This window comes from Zea mays, chromosome 4 (assembly GCF_902167145.1).
Source record: "Zea mays cultivar B73 chromosome 4, Zm-B73-REFERENCE-NAM-5.0, whole genome shotgun sequence".
Lineage (NCBI taxonomy): Eukaryota > Viridiplantae > Streptophyta > Magnoliopsida > Poales > Poaceae > Zea > Zea mays.
Window position 1 is genome coordinate 239,695,539 of NC_050099.1, and position 26,108 is coordinate 239,721,646.

General features: G+C 43.9%; 1 protein-coding gene across 1 annotated transcript; it reads right to left on the minus strand.

Moving 5' to 3' along the window:
- Positions 1-10,320: 10,320 nt before the first annotated feature.
- Positions 10,321-16,788, minus strand: LOC100280000 (uncharacterized). The gene is given in 14 exon segments (NM_001152948.2): positions 10,321-10,807; positions 11,850-11,922; positions 12,004-12,124; positions 12,239-12,379; positions 12,466-12,570; positions 13,084-13,254; positions 13,341-13,799; positions 13,921-14,442; positions 14,553-14,646; positions 14,729-14,790; positions 14,878-14,965; positions 15,127-15,188; positions 16,368-16,493; positions 16,614-16,788. Coding segments are annotated over 13 exon segments (2,079 nt in total). The 5' UTR covers positions 16,467-16,493; positions 16,614-16,788; the 3' UTR covers positions 10,321-10,725.
- Between the last annotated feature and the right edge of the window lie 9,320 nt (positions 16,789-26,108).

Genomic DNA, 26,108 nt, shown 5'->3' on the forward strand with positions numbered 1-26,108 from the left:
AAGGATAAGAAAATTGTTGCTAGGAAGCTAGGGGCAAAATGCAAGGGAGACAAAACTTGCATTTGGGTCCCTAAGGATATTTGCACTAACCTTGTAGGACCCAACATGAGTTGGGTACCTAAGACCCAAGCCTAAATTTGCCTTGCAGGTTTATGCATCCGGGGGTTCAAGCTGGATTATTGATAGCGGATGCACAAACCATATGACGGGGGAGAAGAAGATGTTCACCTCCTACGTCAAGAATAAGGATTCCCAAGATTCAATCATATTCGGTGATGGGAATCAAGGCAAGGTAAAAGGGTTAGGTAAAATTGCAATTTCTAATGAGCACTCTATCTCTAATGTGTTTTTAGTAGAGTCACTAGGATATAATTTACTATCTGTTAGTCAATTGTGCAATATGGGATATAACTGTCTGTTTACAAATGTAGATGTGTCTGTCTTTAGAAGAAGTGATGGTTCACTAGCTTTTAAGGGTGTATTAGATGGCAAACTGTATTTAGTTGATTTTGCAAAAGAAGAAGCCGGTCTAGATGCATGCTTAATAGCTAAGACTAGCATGGGCTGGCTGTGGCATCGCCGCTTAGCACATGTGGGGATGAAGAACCTTCACAAGCTTCTAAAGGGAGAACACGTGATAGGTTTGACTAACGTGCATTTCGAAAAAGATAGACCTTGTGCAGCTTGTCAAGCAGGTAAACAAGTGGGAGGAGCGCATCACGGCAAGAATGTGATGACCACTTCAAGACCCCTGGAGCTGCTACATATGGACCTCTTCGGACCTGTCGCCTATCTGAGCATAGGAGGGAGTAAGTATGGTTTAGTTATTGTTGATGACTTTTCCCGCTTCACTTGGGTGTTCTTTTTGCAGGATAAGTCTGAAACCCAAGGGACCCTCAAGCGCTTCCTCAGGAGAGCTCAAAATGAGTTTGAGCTCAAGGTGAAGAAGATAAGGAGCGACAACGGGTCCGAGTTCAAGAACCTTCAAGTGGAGGAGTTCCTTGAGGAGGAAGGGATCAAGCACGAGTTCTCCGCTCCCTACACACCACAGCAAAATGGTGTGGTAGAGAGGAAGAACAGAACGCTAATTGATATGGCGAGGACAATGCTTGAAGAATTCAAGACCCCCGAGTGTTTCTGGTCGGAAGCCGTGAACACGGCTTGCCACGCCATCAACAGGGTCTACCTTCATCGCCTCCTCAAGAAGACTTCGTATGAGCTACTAACCGGTAACAAACCCAATGTATCTTACTTTCGTGTATTTGGGAGCAAGTGCTACATTCTAGTGAAGAAAGGTAGAAATTCTAAGTTTGCTCCCAAAGCTGTAGAAGGGTTTTTGTTAGGTTATGACTCAAATACAAAGGCGTATAGAGTCTTCAACAAATCATCGGGTTTGGTTGAAGTCTCTAGCGACGTTGTATTTGATGAGACTAATGGCTCTCCAAGAGAGCAAGTTGTTGATTGTGATGATGTAGATGAAGAAGATGTTCCGACGGCCGCTATACGAACCATGGCGATTGGAGAAGTGCGGCCACAGGAACAAGATGAACGAGATCAACCTTCTTCCTCAACAACAATGCATCCCCCAACTCAAGACGATGAACAAGTTCATCAAAAGGAGACGTGTGATCAAGGGGGAGCACAAGATGATCAAGTGATGGAGGAAGAAGCGCAACCGGCACCTCCAACCCAAGTTCGAGCGATGATTCAAAGGGATCATCCTGTCGATCAAATTATGGGTGACATTAGCAAGGGAGTAACTACTCGATCTCGATTAGTTAATTTTTGTGAGCATTACTCCTTTGTCTCTTCTATTGAGCCTTTCAGGGTAGAGGAGGCCTTGCTAGATCCGGACTGGGTGTTGGCCATGCAGGAGGAGCTCAACAACTTCAAGCGCAATGAAGTTTGGACACTGGTGCCTCGTCCGAAGCAAAATGTTGTGGGAACCAAGTGGGTGTTCCGCAACAAACAGGACGAGCACGGGGTGGTGACGAGGAACAAGGCTCGACTTGTGGCAAAAGGTTATGCCCAAGTCGCAGGTTTGGACTTTGAGGAGACTTTTGCTCCTGTGGCTAGGCTAGAGTCAATTCGTATCTTGCTAGCATATGCCGCTCACCATTCTTTCAGGTTGTACCAAATGGATGTGAAGAGCGCTTTCCTCAACGGGCCAATCAAGGAGGAGGTGTACGTAGAGCAACCCCCTGGCTTCGAGGATGAACGATACCCCGACCATGTGTGTAAGCTCTCTAAGGCGCTCTATGGACTTAAGCAAGCCCCAAGAGCATGGTATGAATGCCTTAGAGACTTTCTAATTGTTAATTCTTTCAAGGTTGGGAAAGCCGATCCAACTCTTTTTACAAAGACATGTGATGGTGACTTGTTTGTATGCCAAATTTATGTCGATGACATAATATTTGGTTCTACTAACCAAAAGTCTTGTGAAGAGTTTAGCAGGGTGATGACGCAAAAATTCGAGATGTCGATGATGGGCGAGTTGAACTACTTCCTTGGGTTCCAAGTGAAGCAACTCAAGGACGGCACCTTCATCTCCCAAACGAAGTACACGCAAGATCTGCTAAAGCGGTTTGGGATGAAGGACGCCAAGCCCGCAAAGACGCCGATGGGAACCGACGGACACACAGACCTCAACAAAGGAGGTAAGTCCGTTGATCAAAAAGCATACCGGTCCATGATAGGTTCTTTGCTTTATCTATGTGCTAGTAGACCGGATATTATGCTTAGCGTATGCATGTGTGCTAGATTTCAATCCGATCCTAAGGAGTGTCACTTAGTGGCAGTGAAGCGAATTCTTAGATATTTGGTTGCTACGCCTTGCTTCGGGCTCTGGTATCCAAAGGGGTCTACCTTTGACTTAGTTGGATACTCAGACTCCGACTATGCTGGATGTAAGGTCGATAGGAAGAGTACATCGGGGACGTGCCAATTCTTAGGAAGGTCCCTGGTGTCATGGAACTCTAAGAAACAAACATCCGTCGCCCTATCCACCGCTGAGGCCGAGTATGTTGCTGCAGGACAGTGTTGCGCGCAACTACTTTGGATGAGGCAAACCCTCAGGGACTTTGGCTACAATCTGAGCAAAGTCCCACTCCTATGTGATAATGAGAGTGCGATCCGCATGGCGGAGAATCCTGTTGAGCACAGCCGCACAAAGCACATAGACATCCGGCATCACTTTTTGAGAGACCACCAGCAAAAGGGAGATATCGAAGTGTTTCATGTTAGCACCGAGAACCAGCTAGCCGATATCTTCACTAAGCCTCTAGATGAGAAGACCTTTTGCAGGTTGCGTAGTGAGCTAAATGTCTTAGATTCGCGGAACCTGGATTGAATTGTAGCATACATGTATTTATGCTTTTGATCATGTTCCTTTTTGCATTTTGTTGCTTTACTATGGTGCTCAAGTTGTACAAACACTCCCTGGACCTCACAAGTCCGTTGCAAAGTGTTGCACATGTTTAGGGGGAGATGTGTTACAACTTGACCCTCTGAGACTAACCATGTGCTTGAGTTTGATGATTTAGTCTCGAAGGAGGATTGAAAGGGAAAAGGTGGACTTGGACCATGAAAGACTTCCACTGCACTCCGATGAGAGGGTAACTTATTCCAAGTTCATCTTTAAGACTCTTATTGCCTTTGTATTCTTATTGAAGATTTTGGTGAGGCAATGGGGTTATAGGGCCAAGATTGATCCCGTTTTGGTGCTTGATGCCAAAGGGGGAGAAAATAAAGGCCAAAGCGATAAATGGATCAGCTACCACTTGAGAGATTTTGAAAATAGTAGAATAGAGTTTTTGTTTTGTCAAACGCTTTTATTGTCTATTATTGTCTCTCTTGTCAAAAGTTGGCTTCTTGTGGGGAGAAGTATTGATTATGGGAAATAGGGGGAGTTTTTGAAATCTTTGATCAATCTCTTTTGGGATGACTCTCTTTATGCTTCAACATGTGTGTTTGACTTAGAGATAGAGATTTGAGTTTGATTTGCAAAAACAAACCAAGTGGTGGCAAAGGATGATCCATATATGCCAAAATTGAATCAAAATCAATTTGAGTTTTATTTGAAGTGATTTTGCACTTGTTCTAGTTGCTTTATGTTGTGTTGGCATAAATCACCAAAAAGGGGGAGATTGAAAGGGAAATGTGCCCTTGGGCCATTTCTAAGTATTTTGGTGATTAAGTGTCAACATAAGTGCTTAAACGTGAATCAATGCCCATGGATGAACAAAGTGCAAATCTAGAGCAAAGGTATGTTTCTAAGTCTTAGTACATTGGTTTTGTGTACTAATATACTTGTCTAAGTGTTAGAAACAGGAAGAAGAAGAAAAGAAGAAAGTTGGCTGTGTACAGCCAAGAGGCTGTTTCGGTCTGGGGCACCGGACTGTCCGGTGGTGCACCGGACAGTGTCCGGTGCGCCAGGCTGCCTCGGCCGAAGAGGCCGCTCTCGGGAATTTGCTGACGGCGTACGGCTAAAATTCACCGGACTGTCCGGTGTGCACCGGATTGTCCGGTGAGCCAACGGTCGGCTGAGCCCACGGTCGACCGCGTGATCTGCGCGGGACACGTGGCCGAGCCAACGGTCGGAAGGGAGCACCGGACTGTCCGGTGTGCACCGGACATGTCCGGTGCGCCAACGGCTCCCGCATCTGCAACGGTCGGCTTCGCCAATTAAGGAAAGGAATCGGGCACCGGACACTGTCCGGTGTGCACCGGACTGTCCGGTGCGCCCGACGACAGAAGGCAAAGATGGCCTTCCAGATTTGTTCTCAACGGCTCCTAGCTGCCTTGGGGCTATAAAAGGGACCCCTAGACGCATGGAGGGAGACACCAAGCAACCTTTGAGCATTCTTGATCATCCACACTCAGTCTTTGTGCATCCGTTTGTGATTCTAAGTGATTCGAGCTCTGTTCTTGTGAGAAACTGTGAGATAGTCTTTGAGCTCGATTCTTGGCCGTGTGTGTGCGCATTTCGCTGTGGATTTGTGTGTGTTGCTTCCCTCCCTTACTCCGTGCTTCTTTGTTAATCTTAAGTGTAAGGGCGAGAGACTCCAATTTGTGGAGATTCCTCGCAAGTGGGATAAAGATAAGCAAGGCAAAATACTATGGTATTCAAGTGGGTCTTTGGACCGCTTGAGAGGGGTTGAGTGCAACCCTCGTCCGTTGGGACGCCACAACGTGGAGTAGGCAAGTTTTGTACTTGGCCGAACCACGGGATAAATCATCGTGTCTCCTCTGTGTTGAATTCTCTGTGATTGTCGTATTGTGCAAGATCTTCTCTTTAGCCACTTGGCAATTATTGTGCTAACCCCTAACAAGTTTTTGTGGCTATAAGTTAAGTTTTTACAGGATCACCTATTCACCCCCCCTCTAGGTGCTCTCATAAGGTCATAAGAAAATTAGGATATCCTTCGGTGTATATTTTTTTGCGGATGATGTAGTACTAGTTGATGAAAGTTAGGCATGAGTATATGAACCTAGAATTGTGGCAAGAACTCTAGAATCCAAATGCTTTAGACTCAGTAGAACTAAAATATAATATATGAGATGTGATTTCGGCACTAGACATGTGGAAGATGTTAGTTTGAAAGGTCAAGTAGTGCATAGGAAGGACACATTTAGGTATTTAGGATCAATGATATAGAGAGACCGGGATACCGATGAAGATTTTAGCCATAGAATCAAAGCAAGTGGATGAGTGTCATCAAGCATTTGATGTTTTATATGACAAGAGGATACCACATAAGCTAAAAGAAAAATTTTATAGAACATCAATTAGACTATGTTGTATAGTGTAGCTAAATGTCTTAAATGTGCATGTATCCACTATTTCTTCTGAGCCTGCTTTCAGTTTATGTGGTAGGTTGACCGAGTGACGACGACAATGTCTAACACCGAAACATGTGGAGATGTTGTCACTGGCCAAGATTGGGAGCAAGCTACTGATTGGCACACTGTGGAGAACAAAGATCTTGAAGAGCTAATGGCAAACATATATCTTGATGCACAAGAGGACGATTATGTTTGTGGTAGTGGTGGGGATGGACAAGAAGTAATGCACCATTAGATTAAGATCACTAAAAAAGCTAGGTTGTATTTTTTTTCCTTTAGGGCTTGTTTGGGTATTCTAGTATTTAGCTCAATCCATATGTATTGAGGTGAATACTAGAGTACCCAAACAAGCCTTTAGGCTTTTGTCCCCATATAGTTGAAATGAGGTTTTACCTAAAGGTTTTTAACGAGGCAGCCAATGTAAATAGCTCTTTTTAAAGTGTGGTGATCTAATTTTTAATGTCTGGTTGTCTACTTGTGTGGCTAATAGCTGTATGGTTGTATTCATTGATTGTGTCACACCCGGGTTTCGGGGCACCAAGACCCGGGCGCGAACATAATCACCAGGTGTGCTGGGACCAAGTCTCACACATATGATGAATCATGACACATGATCGAATGTCACAACTTTACTATATAATAGGAGTTCTATACAAAATAAATAAATAATTACATTATAAGGAGACAACGGTCCAGCAACCCAAAGTTGACTGGGAGACGACAGCCTAGATCTCTCTCACGAACTCATCGCAGCATCCTCCATGCGCCTCATCCTGCGGTACCTGTTCTTGACCTGTGGGGGGGTGTGAGACAGCAAGAGTGAGCTCACATGCGTTCATCGCTCAACAAGTTGTGGGGAATAATGTGCATGAACTCGCCAAAGGTGGGAGCTCACGTGAAGTGTAAGGCTTACCAAAGAGGATGGTTAGAGCTGAGCATTGCTTTTAAAGTTGGTCAAAATTTTATTAGCAATTACTAAGTATAAGTAAATACCAACCCAATTAAATAGTAGAACAAAAGTAACAACCTCACCTGCGATGCAATGCATATGACAAATTGAGTTTAAGTTCCATAATTTAATCATGTGAGGGTCTGAGCTGCTCATGACCGTGAGCACGGCTAGTATACCAGTTTTACACTCTGCAGAGGTTGCACATCTTTACCCACAAGTCATGTTACCCATCTTCCAAGGGATCGCGACTTCCCATACACCTCTACCGAGGAGGCGAGGCAGGGTAACACTACGAGGCCTTTACAAAGTTCCACTAGCTTCAGAAAACCCGCTACAGTTTATAGGAAGCTCCAATGCAGGGTTCTTGGCTGACCGCCATCGCAGCAAAATCAACCAAGGACCTCCCTACACTGACCACTCCCCTACTGCCCTTGCCCCTTTCGGGTAAGGTAGTCCTCCACTAGCTTTCCTAATTAATCAGCCAAGGGCGTCCATAAACCCTTGTGGTAGCACTGTTTTCCCGGGTGGTCGCTCCATGTTCCAATTAACATAATGATCTTATCATGAACAGTAAATAACAACAGATAACAAAAGTATAATCATGAATAATGTATCTTCATACCCAAAACCACATAAAGCACTAGCAAGTACTACCCAAAAAGTTCAGTGGTAAACAAGGTATAAAGATAGACAAACTAGGGTAACCTATTGGGTCCCATCAAAATTAACCTATGCAGATCATTATGATTAATCAGAACATGGCTGGGTAAAAAGAAGTGATCAAGGGCACAACTTGCCTGGGACTTGAGATTCCAGATACTAGGATGATCTTCAGATGACTCGTGTCCTCACTGCTAAACGTAGCAATACAGACAAAAATGGTATATACAAAATTAACATCACACCAAACATAAGAATAAACTACGTAATAATAATCTACGCGTTGCTACGAGATCGTGGGAACAAGAATCGCTAAATTCGGAGTTACGATTAAGAAGTTATGGTTTTCTGAAATTATTTAGTGCTTAGAATAGATTAATTCAAATGAACAATTTTAATTCAAATTTCATAGCTAAACCGTGCTACCAGTTGATAGACAATATTAAAACAAGATTATTGCAACTGGAATGACTCAATTTGGAGTTAAAATGAATTAAATATAAATTATACAAGTTTCTAGCATTTATTTTCACATTAGAATCATTTTTCTAAATTTATTTTTCTGATTTTTCTATCTCTCTGGACCGCGCATCAAAATCTGTAAAGTAAAGGGCCCCCTGCGCGAATAAACCTAAGACTCAGAGCACAGTAGCTAGGGATGGCGGATTTATTATGTCTTTCGCTGGGGTCTCTTTTACAAAAACGTGCTGGCCGAAGGGGTACGATGGATTCTGAGCCGCCCAGATCTGATCCAAGCGTCAGGATTAAATCTCCATTCCACGAACCGGTATGTGCTCCCATCCGCGAGGAGAGATCGCCCTAGCCCTCGGATCGACCAGCGACGGCCCGATTGTAATAACACGAAACAGTGAATGTAATCTAATCTTGGCCCTTCATCAAAGGACCAATGACCAGGAGCCATCTTCTACCTCCGTCAACCAATAAGTGACAGCGCGTGCACCAGGGGATGTGAACCCGACGAGCGCCAGATTCACAGCCCGAGATCTTTGTTTGGAGCACGGACGTGACTTGCGCAACACAGAGTTGATGACAAGTACCAGGTCGTGACCATACCGGCATTTAGAAGCGTGGGCAGGGTTGCCCCACCGGAGGAGCAGTGTGACGGTGCCACCATGGTTGCCAAAGGTGATGCGCCGGCCCTTCGACACCGGCGCCGTACGAGGAAGCGCCATGGTTTCGGAGGACGAGGAGGTGGCGGCGCTCGGGATTATCAGTCCGAGTGGTCGCAGAGCGGGCTGGCGGGGTTGGCGAACTGGAGCGCGCTGGATCGCTTGAAGACGCACGACGCCAACTCTCTCTGTCTCTTTTCTCTGTTTGCCGCCCCGGCGCAAGTGTTCTTCTGGTTGCTCAACGGGGAGAGGCCCGGGCTATATAGCCACCAGGCAGAGTCAAATCCCAACAGCCCCGCGAAAATAGCCCTAATCCCCAGCCGATTTCCCCCAGGTCGTTTCCGGGTTCTGCTCGATTTTCTACCGATTCTGCGGACTCCGTTTTGGCTGCAGCCCTGGCTTCGTTTGGTTACCGTGGAGGGGAAAGAGCTGACGCTCTGGTCCCACCCATCAGTGGCTAGCGAGCATGCGTTTGTTTGAGCAAAGGTGCAGGCGGCATGGGCCCATGTGGCGGTGACCAAGTGAGTGTAAGGGAGTGTTTGGCCGAGCGGGCTGATGCGCGGACCCCGCGAATGGCTGACCTGCGGGCCATACTTGTCGGCACGCTGGCCGGTTGGGTGCTCACATAAGTGGGCCAACATGCTAGGGTTTCGTGGGCTGCGCGGGAGGGATGTGAGGCGAAGTGGGCCAAATTGGTGACTGTCGGCCCAATGGTGCACAGTTTCGTTTTATTTTTATTTTTCTCCACTATTTCCTTCCCTTTTGATTTTTAAACTTTGAATTTCAATTCAAATGTTGTTCTGGATTTGTTTTTACCAATTAAACATGTTCTATGAACATCCAGTATTAATTTCATTTATAAAATTTATTTTGTATTTTTATAGTACCTCTTTTCTTTATTATTTTCCCTTTCTCACTTATAAATTAAGTCTTAATTCTATTTTTCAAATTTAAACTTGTCTCACAAATTTGAATACAAATGTAGAAATACAATAACCACAACATGATATGCATATTTCTGTATTTATTTATTTGTTAATTGACCAATATTATTTCATTATTTGAATATGCACAAATAGAATCAATTCAAATAATCTCCAAAGGTTCCATAGATTCTAAAACACTTTTATATCAATATATGCATTTATTTATTTATTTTATTATACCAATTTTAGGGCTTTACAGATTGCTAATGGCTATTTCAATCTGCTGTAGTGCTATATGGGCTGGCTGTACTGTGTACTATATGGCTGATGGCTGATAGCTCATAAAACTTGTGGTTGTTCGCTTCAATTCAATGCTTGTTGTATGGTTGTATCCTGTAACCTATAGGTAGTAAGCCTGACTTGATTTAATTCAATGCTTGTTGTATGGTTACAACCATGTAACCTATAGTCAGTAAGCCTAACTATCCTGTATGGTTGTTTATAAAACTTGTTGTAATGCTATGTGGGTTGTATTTGTATCCTACATAGCTGCCTGCAGTAATGCTGTTTATGAGGCGAGCATCAGGCCATCACGGCAAGAAAGTCCGGCCCAACCCTACGGCCTAGTTAAAGCCAGCAGTGCCATGCTTGGGCTGGTGTTCGGGCCCAAGTGCTGGCCCGTGACAGGTTTGGGCTGTGCTGGCCCGGCCTGGCCCATTGGCCAGGTATACCTGTGATGAGTTACACATGAAAAAGAATTCTTAAAGAAGACCACACAAAAAATAAGTGATATTAAAATAGCAAGTAAAAGAAACCACAAAATTGGTTGATCACGATCATACATCTGGTCTATTATAAAGTACTTACCATCCACGTTAAAATGAATAGTCAACTGCACTAGAAGCTGACTCGTACTAAAACTGGAGCTGATACTGTCCAAGACAACAAAGGAACACAAAATATACATACTATGCAATTCAAGCAGACACAATATACAAGGAGTGAGGCTGAAAGCAGCTTAGGCCCTCTAAAACAGAGTTACATTCGATGATGACGCCCTTGGAAACAAGTTGTACAACATATCACAGCCGACAGAATACACCACCTGGTTGTATGGAACACATTCTCTCGAGGGCTTCGATGCATGTCTGTCCCGCTGAGTGCTGCAGACCCTTAGTCTAGAGATGAAAGAGCAGGTGTTCCCACACTTCTTTTACCCGAATGGATTACTACCCCCAACGGAGCCGTATGAAGGTGGGGGGGTGTTTGGCTGGAGGTATCCCAAACCTTGTTGCCTGCGATGTCACACGTCAGACACAGTGTTGCAGGAAATATAGTACTCCCTCCGTTCTTTTTTATTTGTCGCCGTTTAGTTAACAATGAACTAGCGGGTGACAAATATTCGAGAATGGAGTTAGTACAAATATTCGAGAACGGAGTTAGTACAGGTTAGGGCTTGTTCTTTCAATCCACGTGGATTGAATGGAATTGAGTAGATTTAAATCCCAAACAAGTCAAAATCTTTCATTTTTTTCCAATCCCGTCCAATCCACGTGGGATAAGAATAACCAAACAAGTCCTTAACAGGTGCCTTGGGAGTTGGGACAGGGTGATGTTTTATACCATCCTAAGCAACCAAATTGTTTGAGAGCATAAAGGCCCTTAGAATCCCAAATTCACCATAACCAGTGAACAAAAATGTCTTGTAGGTACTTTCATGAATCAAGATGTACAGATGAAATGTGACCCCAAAACAACTACTGTCGTCTTCACTGAATGTCCAGGGTTGAGTTGTTTTTTTTAATACTTAAATGGTGAAATGTGACCACTTTGTGTAGTCGACCTCAGCTACTTAAATATGTGATCCCCCGGCAGGTTGAGTTGTTTTTTTAATACTTAAATCTGTGATCCAACAGGCTGTCAGTTCTTACAATTTAAGGTCCTTCTTTATAGATACCATACAAGGCATGTGATATATATCTCTAGCTCTACTAATATAAAGCAGGAGTTTCGAGCGGCTGGCCCCAGTGCACAGTGCACGAGCAGCCGGCGAGCAAGAAAAAATGCTGCATCCAGGATTCGAACACAGGCTTTTGGAGCTTACCACTACAACTCACATCTGCTTGTGTTATATAAAGGATTGTGTTATATAAAAGAGAGATATTGTAAATAACCGTAGCAATGTGTTATATAAAAGAGAGATATTGTAAATAACCGTAGCAATGTACGGGTACCTAACTAGTTAGAAATAAATAGACACCCTCACACCCCCATTGAAATAGTCTACCACTACATGTTTCAACTTTGGAAGATATAGTAAATAGAACATTTACTCACGTTACAAGCATGCTATTAGGTTGTTGCTCGGGCATGGGCATGCTGTTCGGAACTTGCTGCATCATGAAATGGCCTGATTGAAACAAAAATTAGCACAGCACGCAAAACAGAAGGTACTAAAGAGCAAGATTATGACGGGAAAATATGCAATTACTTGGATGTGCGGCTGATTGATAGAGCTGGTGAGGCTGCTGTGGAGGAACACCAAAACTAGAGTTGCTAATTAAGGTTTGGGGAGCTGGGCCTGCTAATACTCCTGGTGGTCCAGATGGGGGCTGCTCACAGAGAAAACAAACTGATGTTAATGGAGAAGTAATGGACATGTTAACAGACTAGGAATGCAGAATATGAATGACTACCCAAGTCTACAGTAGACATTTTAGTTATACCATGTGAGCTTGAGTTGGAGCTGGCCCATTCCCAAGATCAAAAGGGTTTGAAGCTTTCACAGGTTGGGGGTGGGAATATGCATGTTGCGAATATACAGGTTGCTGATATGTAGGCTGAGGATATGCTTGCATTCCCTGGAACTGGAAGAGTATTCCTTGTGTAAGATAAAAAGGCAGTACCAACTCAGGTGCACAATATGTTACACATATGAGAATGACATGGATACCACTCCAGGTGGATATTGCATGGCGTATCCCATTCCAAAATGGGGGGCTCTCTGCCAACCAGGCATCATTGGAGTTGATGGTGGATATAGTGCAGTAAAGATATCCTGCAATAAGTTTTGTCCGTGTCAAATATGCTCATGCAAATGACTTCGTTGGAAGGCATAGTCTCAGATCCATCAGCATGTCATTCTTTCCAAAACATTCTTCAGAGAATTGAAGATAAGAAACTTGTACAGTTGTCTTCAATTGATAATAGGTAATGATCTTGCAAATGAAAGCCCATGAGAACAACTGACAGGTGACAAGTATGGAAACCTTAACGACATTTATGGCATTCAAATCATAAATTTACAGAAACCAAAGGTTCATTCCATATAATTAGTCAGCCACACAAGATAATGTGTTCAAACACATCAAAACAAAACCATGAATCTGTATGGTGGCTACCCATTTTCAACTGGAATCCAACGTAGACCATGATTTCACTGAACTACCTCATAACATATATAGTGCTTGTCAAATAAAAGTCCACTAAGTGACATTATATTCAATTGATAAAATGCTCATTAATGTTAGAAGACGCAAAACACAGCTAATCATATACGAGTATGACATACCGCTGGAAGTTCTTTCCTGCCACTGAATTTACTGTCAGTAGAAGAAGCTGCTCCTTGAATACCACTGGTTCCTTGTTGATTTGCAGTAGCTTGAGATGGAAGTCCAGCCGTAGGGGCAGCTATAGAAGATTGTTGAACCGATGTTTCTTGGCCAGACATTACTGTTGAGGCCTGGAGAAGGAATCCAGTCAAAACTATTTTTTTAGGAAAAAAGAGCTCAGGTGCATAAAGCTTAAAATTTATGCAAACGCAACTACCTGGTTGCCTGAGATTCCAAAGGGTGCATCAAACAAGGAATGTGACTGATCTAGCACAGATGAATATCCTCCATCATTTGCTTTCAAAGTGGGATCCAGAGAAACAGGATAAGCTGACACATTTGGTGCAGAGGGTGCTTCAGAGAATGACAGCTGTGCAAGTGCAGACTCAAGGGGATTTACACTGCTGCTTGTTTGAGGTGTTTGTTGTTGGCCAAAAGCATCAAAAGATGCCCAATCACCACCACTGACAGAAGGAGCACTTTTCCTTTGTTCAAGAACAGGCTGTGGTGCTACTGCATTAACTGGAGGCTGTTGTGTCATAGGGGCCGGCTGTGGTGGTGCTGTGGACTCAGGTTCAGGATCTGCACTGAAATCAATCAAACTCACTGCACTTGCCACCTTTGTCTGTTCCGATGTCCCTTCTGCAGAACCAATGCTGCTGGCACTAGATATTGTCTACATCATGAACATGCAAGAGGAATAGTAAGCAAGCAGATGCACAAGAATATGATGATATTTCGAGAGTACAAAAGCAATGTCTAAAAGAAGGGAAATCTCAGGAGTAACAAAGAATAACCTTTGTCAGTGGTGGAGGATCAATTGCCCTGGTTCCATTTGGCTTCGGAGGATCAATTGGTCTGACTACACTTGGCTTTGGAGGATCAATTGGTCTGACTACAGTTGGCTTTGCAGGCTCAGTAGCTGGCTTTGAAGGTTCACCGACCCGAAGTTGAGGAGCGTTGTCACCCAATATATCCCTCACTGGCCGTACAACAGGACTAGAACCATCAGCTTCTTTCTGGAAGTCTGGAGACCCACTATCTCGCTTTCTGGGCTCTGAAAACCTCCTGTCTTCAAACCCTTGAATTGGAGTTATTTTTCCAGATCTATTATCACCAACCTCAAAGTAGCGAGGACTTCTCTTATAGTCATTTTGGTCATAGCCAGGACTACGGTCCCCATAGGAATATCTGGAATTTCTGTCATCACTCCGTCCGCTATAATTCTGACGATCAGAGTAACTTCCATTTGGCGGACTTCTCGAACCACCCCAATTTCCATCAGATCTTCTATTTTCACTATACTCATCCTTGTCATCCTGCAAGATGATGATCAATCAGCACATAGTGAATTTCAAACAGAGTTATATATTCCCAAAAATAGGTTTCCTGAGCAGAAAGTTTTAAAGCAGTAAGGAGACAACATCACCTTTGCCCTTGGTGGCCTATCAGTACTCCTTTCTCCTGTGTATCTACGTTCCACATACACATGCTTAATGAAATTTCTCAATTTGTCAGCGTTACTGAGGCCAAAAGAAACATGTCATACTTCCATACAGATTTAAGCATTGCAATTTACAAAAATAAATTAATAAAAAAGGTCACCTGCTGTCAGGGTATCCATTTCGTTGAGGATCCCATTCCTTGAAAAATACTTCTCTAGCACGCTACAGGTTAAGTAAAATCAATGTCATGTTGAATAGATGACATGGAATTGATGGGGAAAGTTGAAAAACAGATACAAGACAAGTTACCTCATTCCCCCCTTCTTGAAGGGCAGCAACTTCTTGTGCGGTAAATTTGGCCATGGAAACAGATTTTACTCGATGTGTAAACTCCCGACTAGAAAAATAAAGTGATCTATATTAGGAAAAAACCAACGTATTTCCCTTGGGGACAGTTCATTCCATCAAGGCATATATTGATATATTGTTAAACAAAAAGAAAGTGAAGCTCGATAAATAGGTTGACTAAAGTAAAAGAGGGCTCCCTAAAATACTTACTGTGATCCACTGCAATTGGTACAAACAAAGGTCCAGAAATTTGTGCAGACATATTGTGGTCCCTGTTCAAATCAGCATATCAGTGTTATTTTTTCCTTCAGGTGGAACAGTAGAGGAGGCACTAACAAAATATTACTCTTGTAACATATTAGCAAGATATGTACAGAAGATCCCAGAACCAAGATACTTCCAAGTTGACAAGGTAAGCAAATAAGTACAAAAGAGAAAAGAAAATAAACAAGTTATTCACTTTACAAAGCAAACGGAACATATGAAAGATACTAATGCCTAACCCCCAAAAGTTTGATGAGATACAAAGTAGCAGTTCAGTCAAAGGCACACACAATATCCGCTTGAGCACTGAGGGAGTAGGGTTACCTCAAGCTTCATAAAGTGCAGTGCCTGACGTGAGGCGTGGACCTCACCACACAAGATGACTTAGCCCCAGACAGGAAAGGAAAAAGAAGGAAAAGAGCAGTAGGGTAGTCCTAACTAGGTGTAATTGGTAGGCTCTTAAGAAATCAAATGCAGTTCATGAATAGCAGGTGTTTTGAGATCTTTTGCTCACATATCAGTTTGTTCTTTAGCTTCATCCATGTGCCACATCCTCTACAAATGTGACAAATTATATATAAAAACGAACTGATATGCTATTTGACTTAATCGACGAGACGATGAACTTTCTTAAATACATTTTCTGATATTTCTACGTGGCTATTCATTTATAGGAGTGATGCCCACAACAAGGTGAAACATCCATATTTTGTTACCTAACCATAACAACTTCAATATTTGGCGGCATCACTAGCCAGCGCCTCTGAGAAAACCAGTATACAACTTTCCTAATTAACAGCTTAGGTTCCTGTTAGTTAGGTCCAGAAAAGTGCTGGAAGTGAGACTGAGAATCATAAAAGTTGCCTCTCTTGCAAGCAGTAGCAACAATTAGCAACTATATATAAAATCACAGTAAAACAATAATGGCTGACTACCATAATGACAGAGTGAATTCCAACTGCTTGCATCAAGGCTACATTCCATTCCACTGGACTGCAATTGACCTTAAAGTCTAAACCCACGCAATACAACACCTAGTTCTGCAGCTTCTTCCCAATATGCCATGTGTGTGTCATTCGTGGCAGCAGAGCATTGTGGCGGATGAAGCCAAGCAAGCTAAAAACAGCTCCTACCTGCCCGCTAGCTCCGTGACCAACAAACCTGTCCACATTCAACAACATACTCACCAAATTATTGCAGTTGATGCAGCGCTTGTTGGCGGGCAGCTTCAGCAGGCCGCGGATGATCTTCTCGTGCCTCTCGTCCTCCTTGATCCGGCTCGCCATCACCACCGGATCACCCCGCCCCGAACCCTGGAACTCACAGCAGAGCAAGCAAAATCACACCAAAACCCAGCCGAAATGGTCCGAGATCCGGCAAGCCCAGCCAGATCCGCCTCCGAATCACCTCAACCCAATCGAACCCGGCCTCACCTGCGGGTGGGTGCGCGCTCCTCGGTGCGCGAGCGAGCGCGAGATCCCGCGCGCGTGCTGAGGCCGAGGCGGAGGCGAGACAACGAGGTGGTGGTAGCGGCGAGCGAAAAGGCTCGTCTCTTTTGTTGCTGCTGGCTTGCTTCGATGCGCGTGTTTAACAGAGAAAAAAAGAAACTTTTTCCTCGTGGGGTTTGCGGGGAGGTGACTGCGTGGGGAGAAGAAGTGACCGGGTGCAGCCGGTCGCGGGGAAGGCGGTGTCTAGACAGCTAGCTGGCTAATGATTTCTGACGAGTGCTAAATCGACGACAGGTGGTGATTACCAGCTTGTTCGCTGCGGCTTGCTGCGGCTGCAATCCGGCTGCGGCTGCGGCTTCTACAGTATTTTTCTCTCTATGGATTGCAGCTGCAGCAGTCCAAACAGCTGCAACAGTGTCGGCTTGTAGCCAGCCGAACACGCCCTACGTTACAGGAAACGCGACCAGTATGTTGGGCTTTTTAATTAGTGGCTAGGTTGTGCAGTGCAGCCATGCATATGAGCTGTAACCATATACGTATATGTAGAGTTTATTCGGTTACATTTGAATTGAAAAGGATTAAAAGAGATTAAAACCATCTAGTCAAAATTGTATAGAATAGTCAAAATTGTATAGAATAGGATTTAATTCATTTCTATACCGAACAAGACCGTAGGGGAGATGATGGTGTGATCGGTTACCTATTGGTTTTTAGACTTTTTTACCTATATTATTTGTATCTCTATACTCCTTTAAAGCACCTTTAAAGCATGAGTCTCCGCCTCCTACATCTCGCCTAACCGACAGGAAGCGAATCAAGGAAGGATAATCTCTATACTCCTTTAAAGCATTTAAAGCACGATCTTCTACTATTTTGTGTCACGCACGAAGCGCGTAGTTGAAAGTACCTTTGGAGACCTTGATGTCGCTTAGAGAGGGTTGAATAAGCCAAGATAAAAAAAAATTAACTCTATTGAACTCAACTTACTTGATTTGATCGGTAGCAACGGATTAATGTCTTAATCCGATAAATATATGCACTTCACAAACACTTAAACCAAATATACAATAAGAAGTGCAAGCAATGTGAAAGTTGTCTAGAGGGGGTGAATAGGCGAAACATGAAATTTATAACTTAAAACACAAACTTCAACCCCGGGTTAGCGTTAGAACAAGAATAAGAATGAACGAATTAAGAGAGAGGTGTTCTTCTTGGTTAGAGTTGGAATGCAGAATTACTTGGGAGCAATTCAAATTGATATGGAATCAAGCACAAACAAGAGAACAAAAAAGAGGGGAGAGGAAGAAGCAAATCGTAAATGAAGATCGAACACAAAGAGCACGGGTGATTTGTTTCCCGATGTTCGGCTCCGAAGAACCTACGTCCCCATTGATGAGTCCACTAAGAACAGGTTTCTTTCAACCATTTTCCTCTCTCGAACGGTTACCAAGATGGATCGAGTGTCCTTCTCAATCTTAAAGGACACCAAGTCCCCGCAAAGATCACCACACACTTCGGTGTCTCTTGTTAGCTTTACATGTGAAAGAATAGGGTTGGGGATGAGAATGAAACACAAATCAAGAGCATAAGAACTTGCAACCACTCAAGAACACAAGTTACTTTAAGTATCTATAACTCAAATCGGTCGAATGCGACGCTTATGTAGCTTTGAATGCTCAGGAGGTGTTACAATAAATGTATAGATTTTGGTGTAGCTCTTGTGTCTTTAATGTGCTGGTTGGGGTGTATTTACAGCCCCAACCACCCCACATAGTCGTTAGAGTGAAGTGTAGAAAATTGCGTTGTTCCACGTTGCACCAGACCTTGCATAGTGACGGTCCAGTGTGTACCGGACCCCTATCAGTCTGTTGTAGCAGGGAGCCATTCTGCAGGGCAGATCTTGTTAGGGACACCAAATCGGCCTGATGTGCCACTGGACCGCCGCCACGTCGGCCTAGCCATTGGAGTTGGAGATGACCGTTGAACCTGTTAGAGGGTGAACATGTGCCACCAGACTGGTCCAACACGCCAACCTCCGAACAACCATTTTACATCCTCTATGTGTAACCGGTCAGATAGCCACCGGTCCGGCACGCCAACTGGTAGAGACCAAGTCTCATACTTCTTTGCGAACACGGGCCGATGCGATAGACAACAGTGAGAGCACCTAGAGGGGGGGTGAATAGGTGATCCTGTAAAAACTTAAAACTTAATGCCACAAACTTGATTAGGTGTTAGAGCAATAAAGCCAAGTGGCTAGAGAGGAGTTCTTGCGAAACACAATAACCACAAAAATATCAACACAGAGAGGCACAGTGGTTTATCCCGTGGTTCGGCCAAGTCCAACACTTGCCTACTCCACGTTGTGGCGTCCCAACGGACGAGGGTTGCAATCAACCCCTCTCAAGTGATCCAAAGATCCACTTGAATACCACGGTATTTCTTTTCCTTTCACTTTATCCCGTTTGCGAGGAATCTCCACAACTTGGAGTCTCTCGCCCTTACAAAAGATGATCACAAATGAACACGGAAGTAAGGATGGGATGAGCAACACACACAAGTCCACAACAATACACACACACGGCCAAGACTTGAGCTTAAATGAATATCTCAAAGTTCTCACTACAATGGAGCTCAAATCACTAAGAATGTCAAACGAGTGCGCAAGAACGAAGTGTGAATGATCAAGAATGCTCAAAGTGTGCTTGGTGTCTTCCTCCATGCGCCTAGGGGTCCCTTTTATAGCCCCAAGGTAGCTAGGAGCCGTTGAGAGCATTCCAGGAAGGCAATTCTTGCCTTCTATCGACTGGCGCACCGGACAGTCCGGTGCACCACCGGACACTGTCCGGTGCAGATTTCTTTCCTATTTTGGCGCAGCCGACTGTTGGCGATTTGGAGCTGTTGGTGCACCGGACACTGTCCGGTGCACACCGGACAGTCCGGTGCCCCCTTCAGACCGTTGGCTCGGCCACGCGTCACGCGCGGATTGCGCGACCGACCGTTGGCTCACCGAACAGTCCGGTGCACACCGGACAGTCCAGTGAATTTTAGTTGTACGCCGCCGATGATTTCCCGAGGACGGCCTTTTCACCAGAGCCAGCCTGGCGCACCGGACACTGTCCGGTGCACCACCGGACAGTCCGGTGCACCAAGATTGAGCAGTGTCTTGGCTGCTTGAGCCAAGTCTTTTCCAATTGACTTTTCTCTGATTCTAGCACTTAGACAAATATGTTAGTACACAAAAACCAATGTACTAAGTCTAGAATCATACCTTTGTATTGATTTGCACTTTGTCCACCCTTTGGCATATACTCATTCCCTTAATGGTTGTTGGTCACTTAATCACCAAAATCTTATAGAAATGGCCCAAAGGCACATTTCCCTTTCAATCTCCCCCTTTTTGGTGATTTATGCCAACACAACAAAAAGCAACTAAAAGAAGTGCAACATCAATGCAAATGAGAACACAAATTTGTTTTGATTCAAATTTGGCATATTTGGATCATTCTTTGCCACCACTAGGTTTGTTTTTGCAAATCAAACTCAATTTCCTATCTCTAAGTCAAATTCACTTGTTGAGGCATAGAGAAGGGTATTCCAAGAGAATTTGATCACTGATTCAAAAACTCCCCCTATTTCCCATAATCAAACATTCTCCCCACAAGAGACCAACTTTTGACAAAAAGAGACATTTAGAATTTTGACAAATCAAAAGTCCTAACTCTACTATTTTCAAAATTCTCAAGTGGTAGCTGATCCATTTGTTGCTTTGGCCTTATTTTCTCCCCCTTTGGCATCAAGCACCAAAACGGGATCAATCTTGGCCCTTAAACCCCATTGCCTCACCAAAATTGTCAATTAAGAGCAAAAGGCAATAAGAGACATGGAGATGAACTTGGAGTAAGTTACCCTCTTATCGGAGTGCAGTGGAAGTCTTTCATGGTCCAAGTCCACCTTTCCCTTTCAATCCACCTTTGAGACTAAATTAAGAACACTCAAGCACATGGTTAGTCTCAAAGGATCAAGTTGTAGCACAACTCCCCCTAAATATGTGCATCACTTGCAAATGGACTTGTGAGGTCCGAGGAGTGCTTGTACAACTTGAGCACCATAAATAAACAACAAAATGCATAAGGAACATGATCAAGGCATAAATCACATGTATGCTATAAATCAATCCAAGTTCCGCGAATCTAGGACATTTAGCTCACTACGCAGCCTGCAAAAGGTCTTCTCATCTAGAGGCTTGGTAAAGATATCGGCTAGCTGGTTCTCGGTGCTAACATTAAACACTTCGATATCTCCCTTTTGCTGGTGGTCTCTCAAAAAGTGATGCCGGATGTCTATGTGCTTTGTGCGGCTGTGTTCAACAGGATTATCCGCCATGCGGATAGCACTCTCATTATCACATAGGAGTGGGACTTTGCTCAGATTGTAGCCAAAGTCCCGGAGGGTTTGCCTCATCCAAAGTAGTTGCGCGCAACACTGTCCTACGGCAACATACTTGGCCTCAGCGGTGGATAGGGCAACGGAAGTTTGTTTCTTAGAACTCCAAGACACCAGGGACCTTCCTAAGAATTGGCACGTCCCTGATGTACTCTTCCTATCGACCTTGCATCCAGCATAATCGGAGTCCGAGTATCCAATTAAGTCAAAGGTAGACCCCTTTGGATACCAGATCCCGAAGCAAGGCGTAGCGACTGAATATCTAAGAATTCGCTTCACAGCCACTAAGTGACACTCCCTTGGATCGGATTGAAATCTAGCACACATGCATACACTAAGCATAATATCCGGTCTACTAGCACATAAGTAAAGCAAAGCACCTATCATAGACCGGTATGCTTTTTGATCAACGGACTTACCTCCTTTGTTGAGGTCGACGTGTCCATCCGTTCCCATTGGAGTCTTTGCGGGCTTGGCGTCCTTCATCCCAAATCGCTTGATCAAGTCTTGCGTGTACTTCGTTTGGGAGATGAAAGTGCCATCCTTGAGTTGCTTCACTTGGAACCCAAGGAAGTAGTTCAACTCGCCCATCATCAACATTTCAAACTTTTGAGTCATCACCCTGCTAAACTCTTCACAAGACTTTTGATTAGTGGAACCAAATATTATGTCATCGACATAAATTTGGCACACAAATAAATCGCCATCACATGTCTTAGTGAATAAAGTTGGATCGGCTTTCCCAACCTTGAAAGCATTAGCAATTAAAAAGTCTCTAAGGCATTCATACCATGCTCTTGGGGCTTGTTTAAGTCCATAGAGCACCTTAGAAAGCTTACACACGTGGTCGGGGTACCGATCATCCTCAAAGCCAGGGGGTTGCTCTACGTACACCTCCTCCTTGATTGACCCATTGAGGAAAGCGCTCTTCACATCCATTTGGAACAACCTGAAAGAATGGTGAGCGGCATAGGCTAACAATATTCGAATTGACTCTAGCCTAGCCACAGGAGCAAAAGTCTCCTCAAAGTCCAAACCTGCGACTTGGGCATAACCTTTTGCCACAAGTCGTGCCTTGTTCCTTGTCACCACCCCGTGCTCGTCCTGTTTGTTGCGAAACACCCACTTGGTTCCCACAACGTTTTGCTTGGGACATGGCACCAGTGTCCAAACTTCATTTCTCTTGAAATTGTTGAGCTCCTCCTGCATGGCCAGTACCCAGTCCGGATCTAGCAAGGCCTCCTCTACCCTGAAAGGCTCAATAGAAGAGACAAAAGAGTAATGCTCACAAAAATTAACTAATCTAGAGCGAGTAGTTACTCCCTTGCTAATATCACCCAATATCTGGTCGACGGGATGATTCCTTTGAATCGTCGCTCGAACTTGAGTTGGAGGGGCTTGAGGTGCTTCTTCCTCCATAACGTGATCATCTTGTGCTCCCCCTCGATCACATGCCTCTTCTTGATGAACCTGTTCATCATCTTGAGTTGGGGGTTGCACCATTGTTGAGGAAGAAGGTTGATCTTGCTCTTGGTGTTCCTATGGTCGCACATCTCCAATCGCCATGGTGCGTATTGCGGCCGTTGGAACATCTTCTTCATCTATATCATCAAGATCAACAACTTGCTCTCTTGGAGAGCCATTAGTCTCATCAAATTCAACGTCGCTAGAGACTTCAACCAAACCCGATGATTTGTTGAAGACCCTATACGCCTTTGTATTTGAGTCATAACCTAACAAAAACCCTTCTACAGCTTTGGGAGCAAATTTCGAATTTCTACCTTTCTTCACTAGAATGTAGCATTTACTCCCAAATACACGAAAGTATGAAACATTGGGTTTGTTACCGGTTAGAAGCTCATACGAAGTCTTCTTGAGGAGGCGATGAAGGTAGACCCGGTTTATGGCGTGGCAAGGCGTGTTCACGGCTTCCGACCAAAACCGCTCGGGGGTCTTGAACTCTCCAAGCATCGTCCTCGCCATGTCAATGAGCGTCCTGTTCTTCCTCTCTACTACACCATTTTGCTGTGGTGTGTAGGGAGCGGAGAACTCGTGCTTGATTCCTTCCTCCTCAAGATACTCCTCCACTTGAAGGTTCTTGAACTCGGACCCGTTGTCGCTCCTTATCTTCTTCACCTTGAGCTCAAACTCATTTTGAGCTCTCCTTAGGAAGCGCTTGAGAGTCCCTTGGGTTTCAAATTTATCCTGCAAAAAGAATACCCAAGTGAAGCGGGAAAAATCATCAACTATAACAAGACCATACTTACTTCCTCCTATGCTTAGATAGGCGATGGGTCCGAAGAGGTCCATATGCTCTGATACCAATTGGTCCATATGAAGTAACTCCAAAGGTCTTGACGTGGTCATCACATTTTTGATATGATGAGAGCTTCCCACCTGTTTACCTGCTTGACAAGCTGCATAAGGTCTATCTTTTTCGAAATTTACATTTGTTAGACCTAACACATGTTCTCCCTTTAGAAGTTTGTGAAGGTTCTTCATCCCCACATGTGCTAAACGGCGATGCCACAGCCAGCCCATGCTAGTCTTAGCAATTAAGCATGCATCTAGACCGGCCTCCTCTTTTGCAAAATCAACTAAATAAAGTTTGTCGTCTAGTACACCCTTAAAAGCTAATGAACCATCACTTCTTCTAAAGACAGACACATCTACATTTGTGAATAAGCAATTATAACCCATATTACAAAGTTGACTAATAGATAACAGATTATATCCGAGCGATTCTACTAAAAACACATTAGAAATGGAATGCTCGGATGAAATTGCTATTTTTCCTAGACCTTTAACCTTGCCTTGGTTCCCATCACCGAATATGATTGAATCTTGGGAACTTTTGTTCTTGACGTAGGAGGTGAACATCTTCTTCTCCCCCGTCATGTGGTTTGTGCATCCGCTGTCGATAATCCAGCTTGAGCCCTCGGATGCATAAACCTGCAAGGCAATTTAGGCTTGGGTCTTAGGTACCCAACTCTTGTTGGGTCCTACAAGGTTAGTAACAATGGTCTTAGGGACCCAAATGTAAGTTTTATCTCCCTTGCATTTTGCCCCTAATTTCCTAGCAATCACCTTTTTATCCTTTCTACAAATTGCAAACAAAGCATTGCAGGCATGATAAATTGTAGAAGGTTCATTAACTATTTTCCTAGGAACATGAGCAACATTTCTCCTAGGCATATGATGAATGACATTTTTCTTATGCATATCTCTACCATGCACATAGGAAGAACTTGAAGCAAACATGGCATTTGAATCATAAGCATTATAACTCCTATCATGATGAACATTTCTAGAATATCTCCTATCATGGTACATGAAAGCATGGTTCTTTTGAGCACTACTAGTCATAGGAGCCTTCCCTTTCTCCTTGGCGGGAATGGGAGCCTTATGACTTGTTAAGTTCTTGGCTTCTCTCTTAAAGCCAAGCTCATCCTTAATTGAGGGGTGTCTACCAATCATGTAGGCATCCCTTGCAAATTTTAATTTATCGAATTCACTTTTGCTAGTCTTAAGTTGAGCATTAAGACTAGTCACTTCATCATTTAATTTAGAAATGGCAACTAGGTGTTCACTACAAGCATCAACATTAAAATCCTTACACCTATTGCAAATCACAACATGTTCTTCACAAGAGGTTGATTTATTAGCTATTTCTAACTTAGCATTCAAGTCATCATTGATACTCTTTAAGCTAGAAATGGATTCATGGCATGTAGACAATTCATGTGAAAGCATTTCATTTCTTTTAACTTCTAAAGCAAGAGAATTTTGTGCGCTTACAAATTTATCATGCTCTTCATATAAAAGATCTTCTTGCTTTTCTAAAAGTCTATTTTTCTCATTCAAAGCATCAATCAACTCATTGATCTTATCAATTTTAGTTCTGTCTAATCCTTTGAATAAACATGCATAGTCTATTTCATCATCACTAGACTCATCATCACTTGAAGAAGTATACGTAATAGTACTTCTAGTATTTACCTTCTTCTCCTTTGCCATGAGGCATGTGTGATGCTCGTTGGGGAAGAGAGCTGACTTGTTGAAGGCTGAGGCGGCGAGTCCTTCATTGTCGGAGTCGGACGAGGAGCAATCTGAATCCCACTCCTTTCCAAGATGTGCCTCGCCCTTCGCCTTTTTGTAGGTCTTCTTCTTTTCCCACTTTCCGCTCTTCCCTTGTTCCTGGTCACTATCATTATCGGGACAGTTAGCAATAAAGTGACCAATCTTACCACACTTGAAGCAGGAGCGCTTCCCCTTCGTCTTGCTCTTGTTGGGGTGCTCCTTGCATCCTTTGAGCGCCGTCTTGAAGAGCTTGATGATGAGGGCCATTTCATCTTCATTTAGCCCGACCGCCTCAATTTGCGCCACCTTGCTAGGTAGCGTCTCCCTGCTACTTGTTGCCTTGAGAGCAATGGCTTGAGGCTCATGGATTGGGCCATTTAGCGCGTCATCAACGTATCTTGCCTCCTTGATCATCATTCGTCCGCTCACAAACTTCCCAAGTATTTCTTCGGGCATCATCTTGATGTACCTAGGATTCTCACGAATAGAGTTAACAAGATGAGGATCAAGTACGGTGAAGGACCTTAGCATAAGTCGGACGACGTCGTGGTCCGTCCATCGCGTGCTTCCATAGCTCCTTATTTTGTTGACGAGGGTCTTGAGCCTGTTGTACGTTTGGGTTGGCTCCTCCCCCCTGATCATTGCGAACCTTCCTAGTTCGCCTTCCACCAACTCCATCTTGGTGAGCATGGTGACGTCGTTCCCCTCATGTGAGATCTTGAGGGTGTCCCAGATCTGCTTGGCATTGTCCAAGCCGCTCACCTTATTGTATTCTTCCCTGCACAAGGATGCTAGAAGAACAGTAGTAGCTTGTGCATTCTTATGGATTTGTTCATTGATAAACATAGAATTATCCGAACTATCAAATTGCATTCCATTTTCTACTATCTCTCATATACTTGGATGAAGAGAGAACAAATGACTACGCATTTTGTGACTCCAAAATCCGTAGTC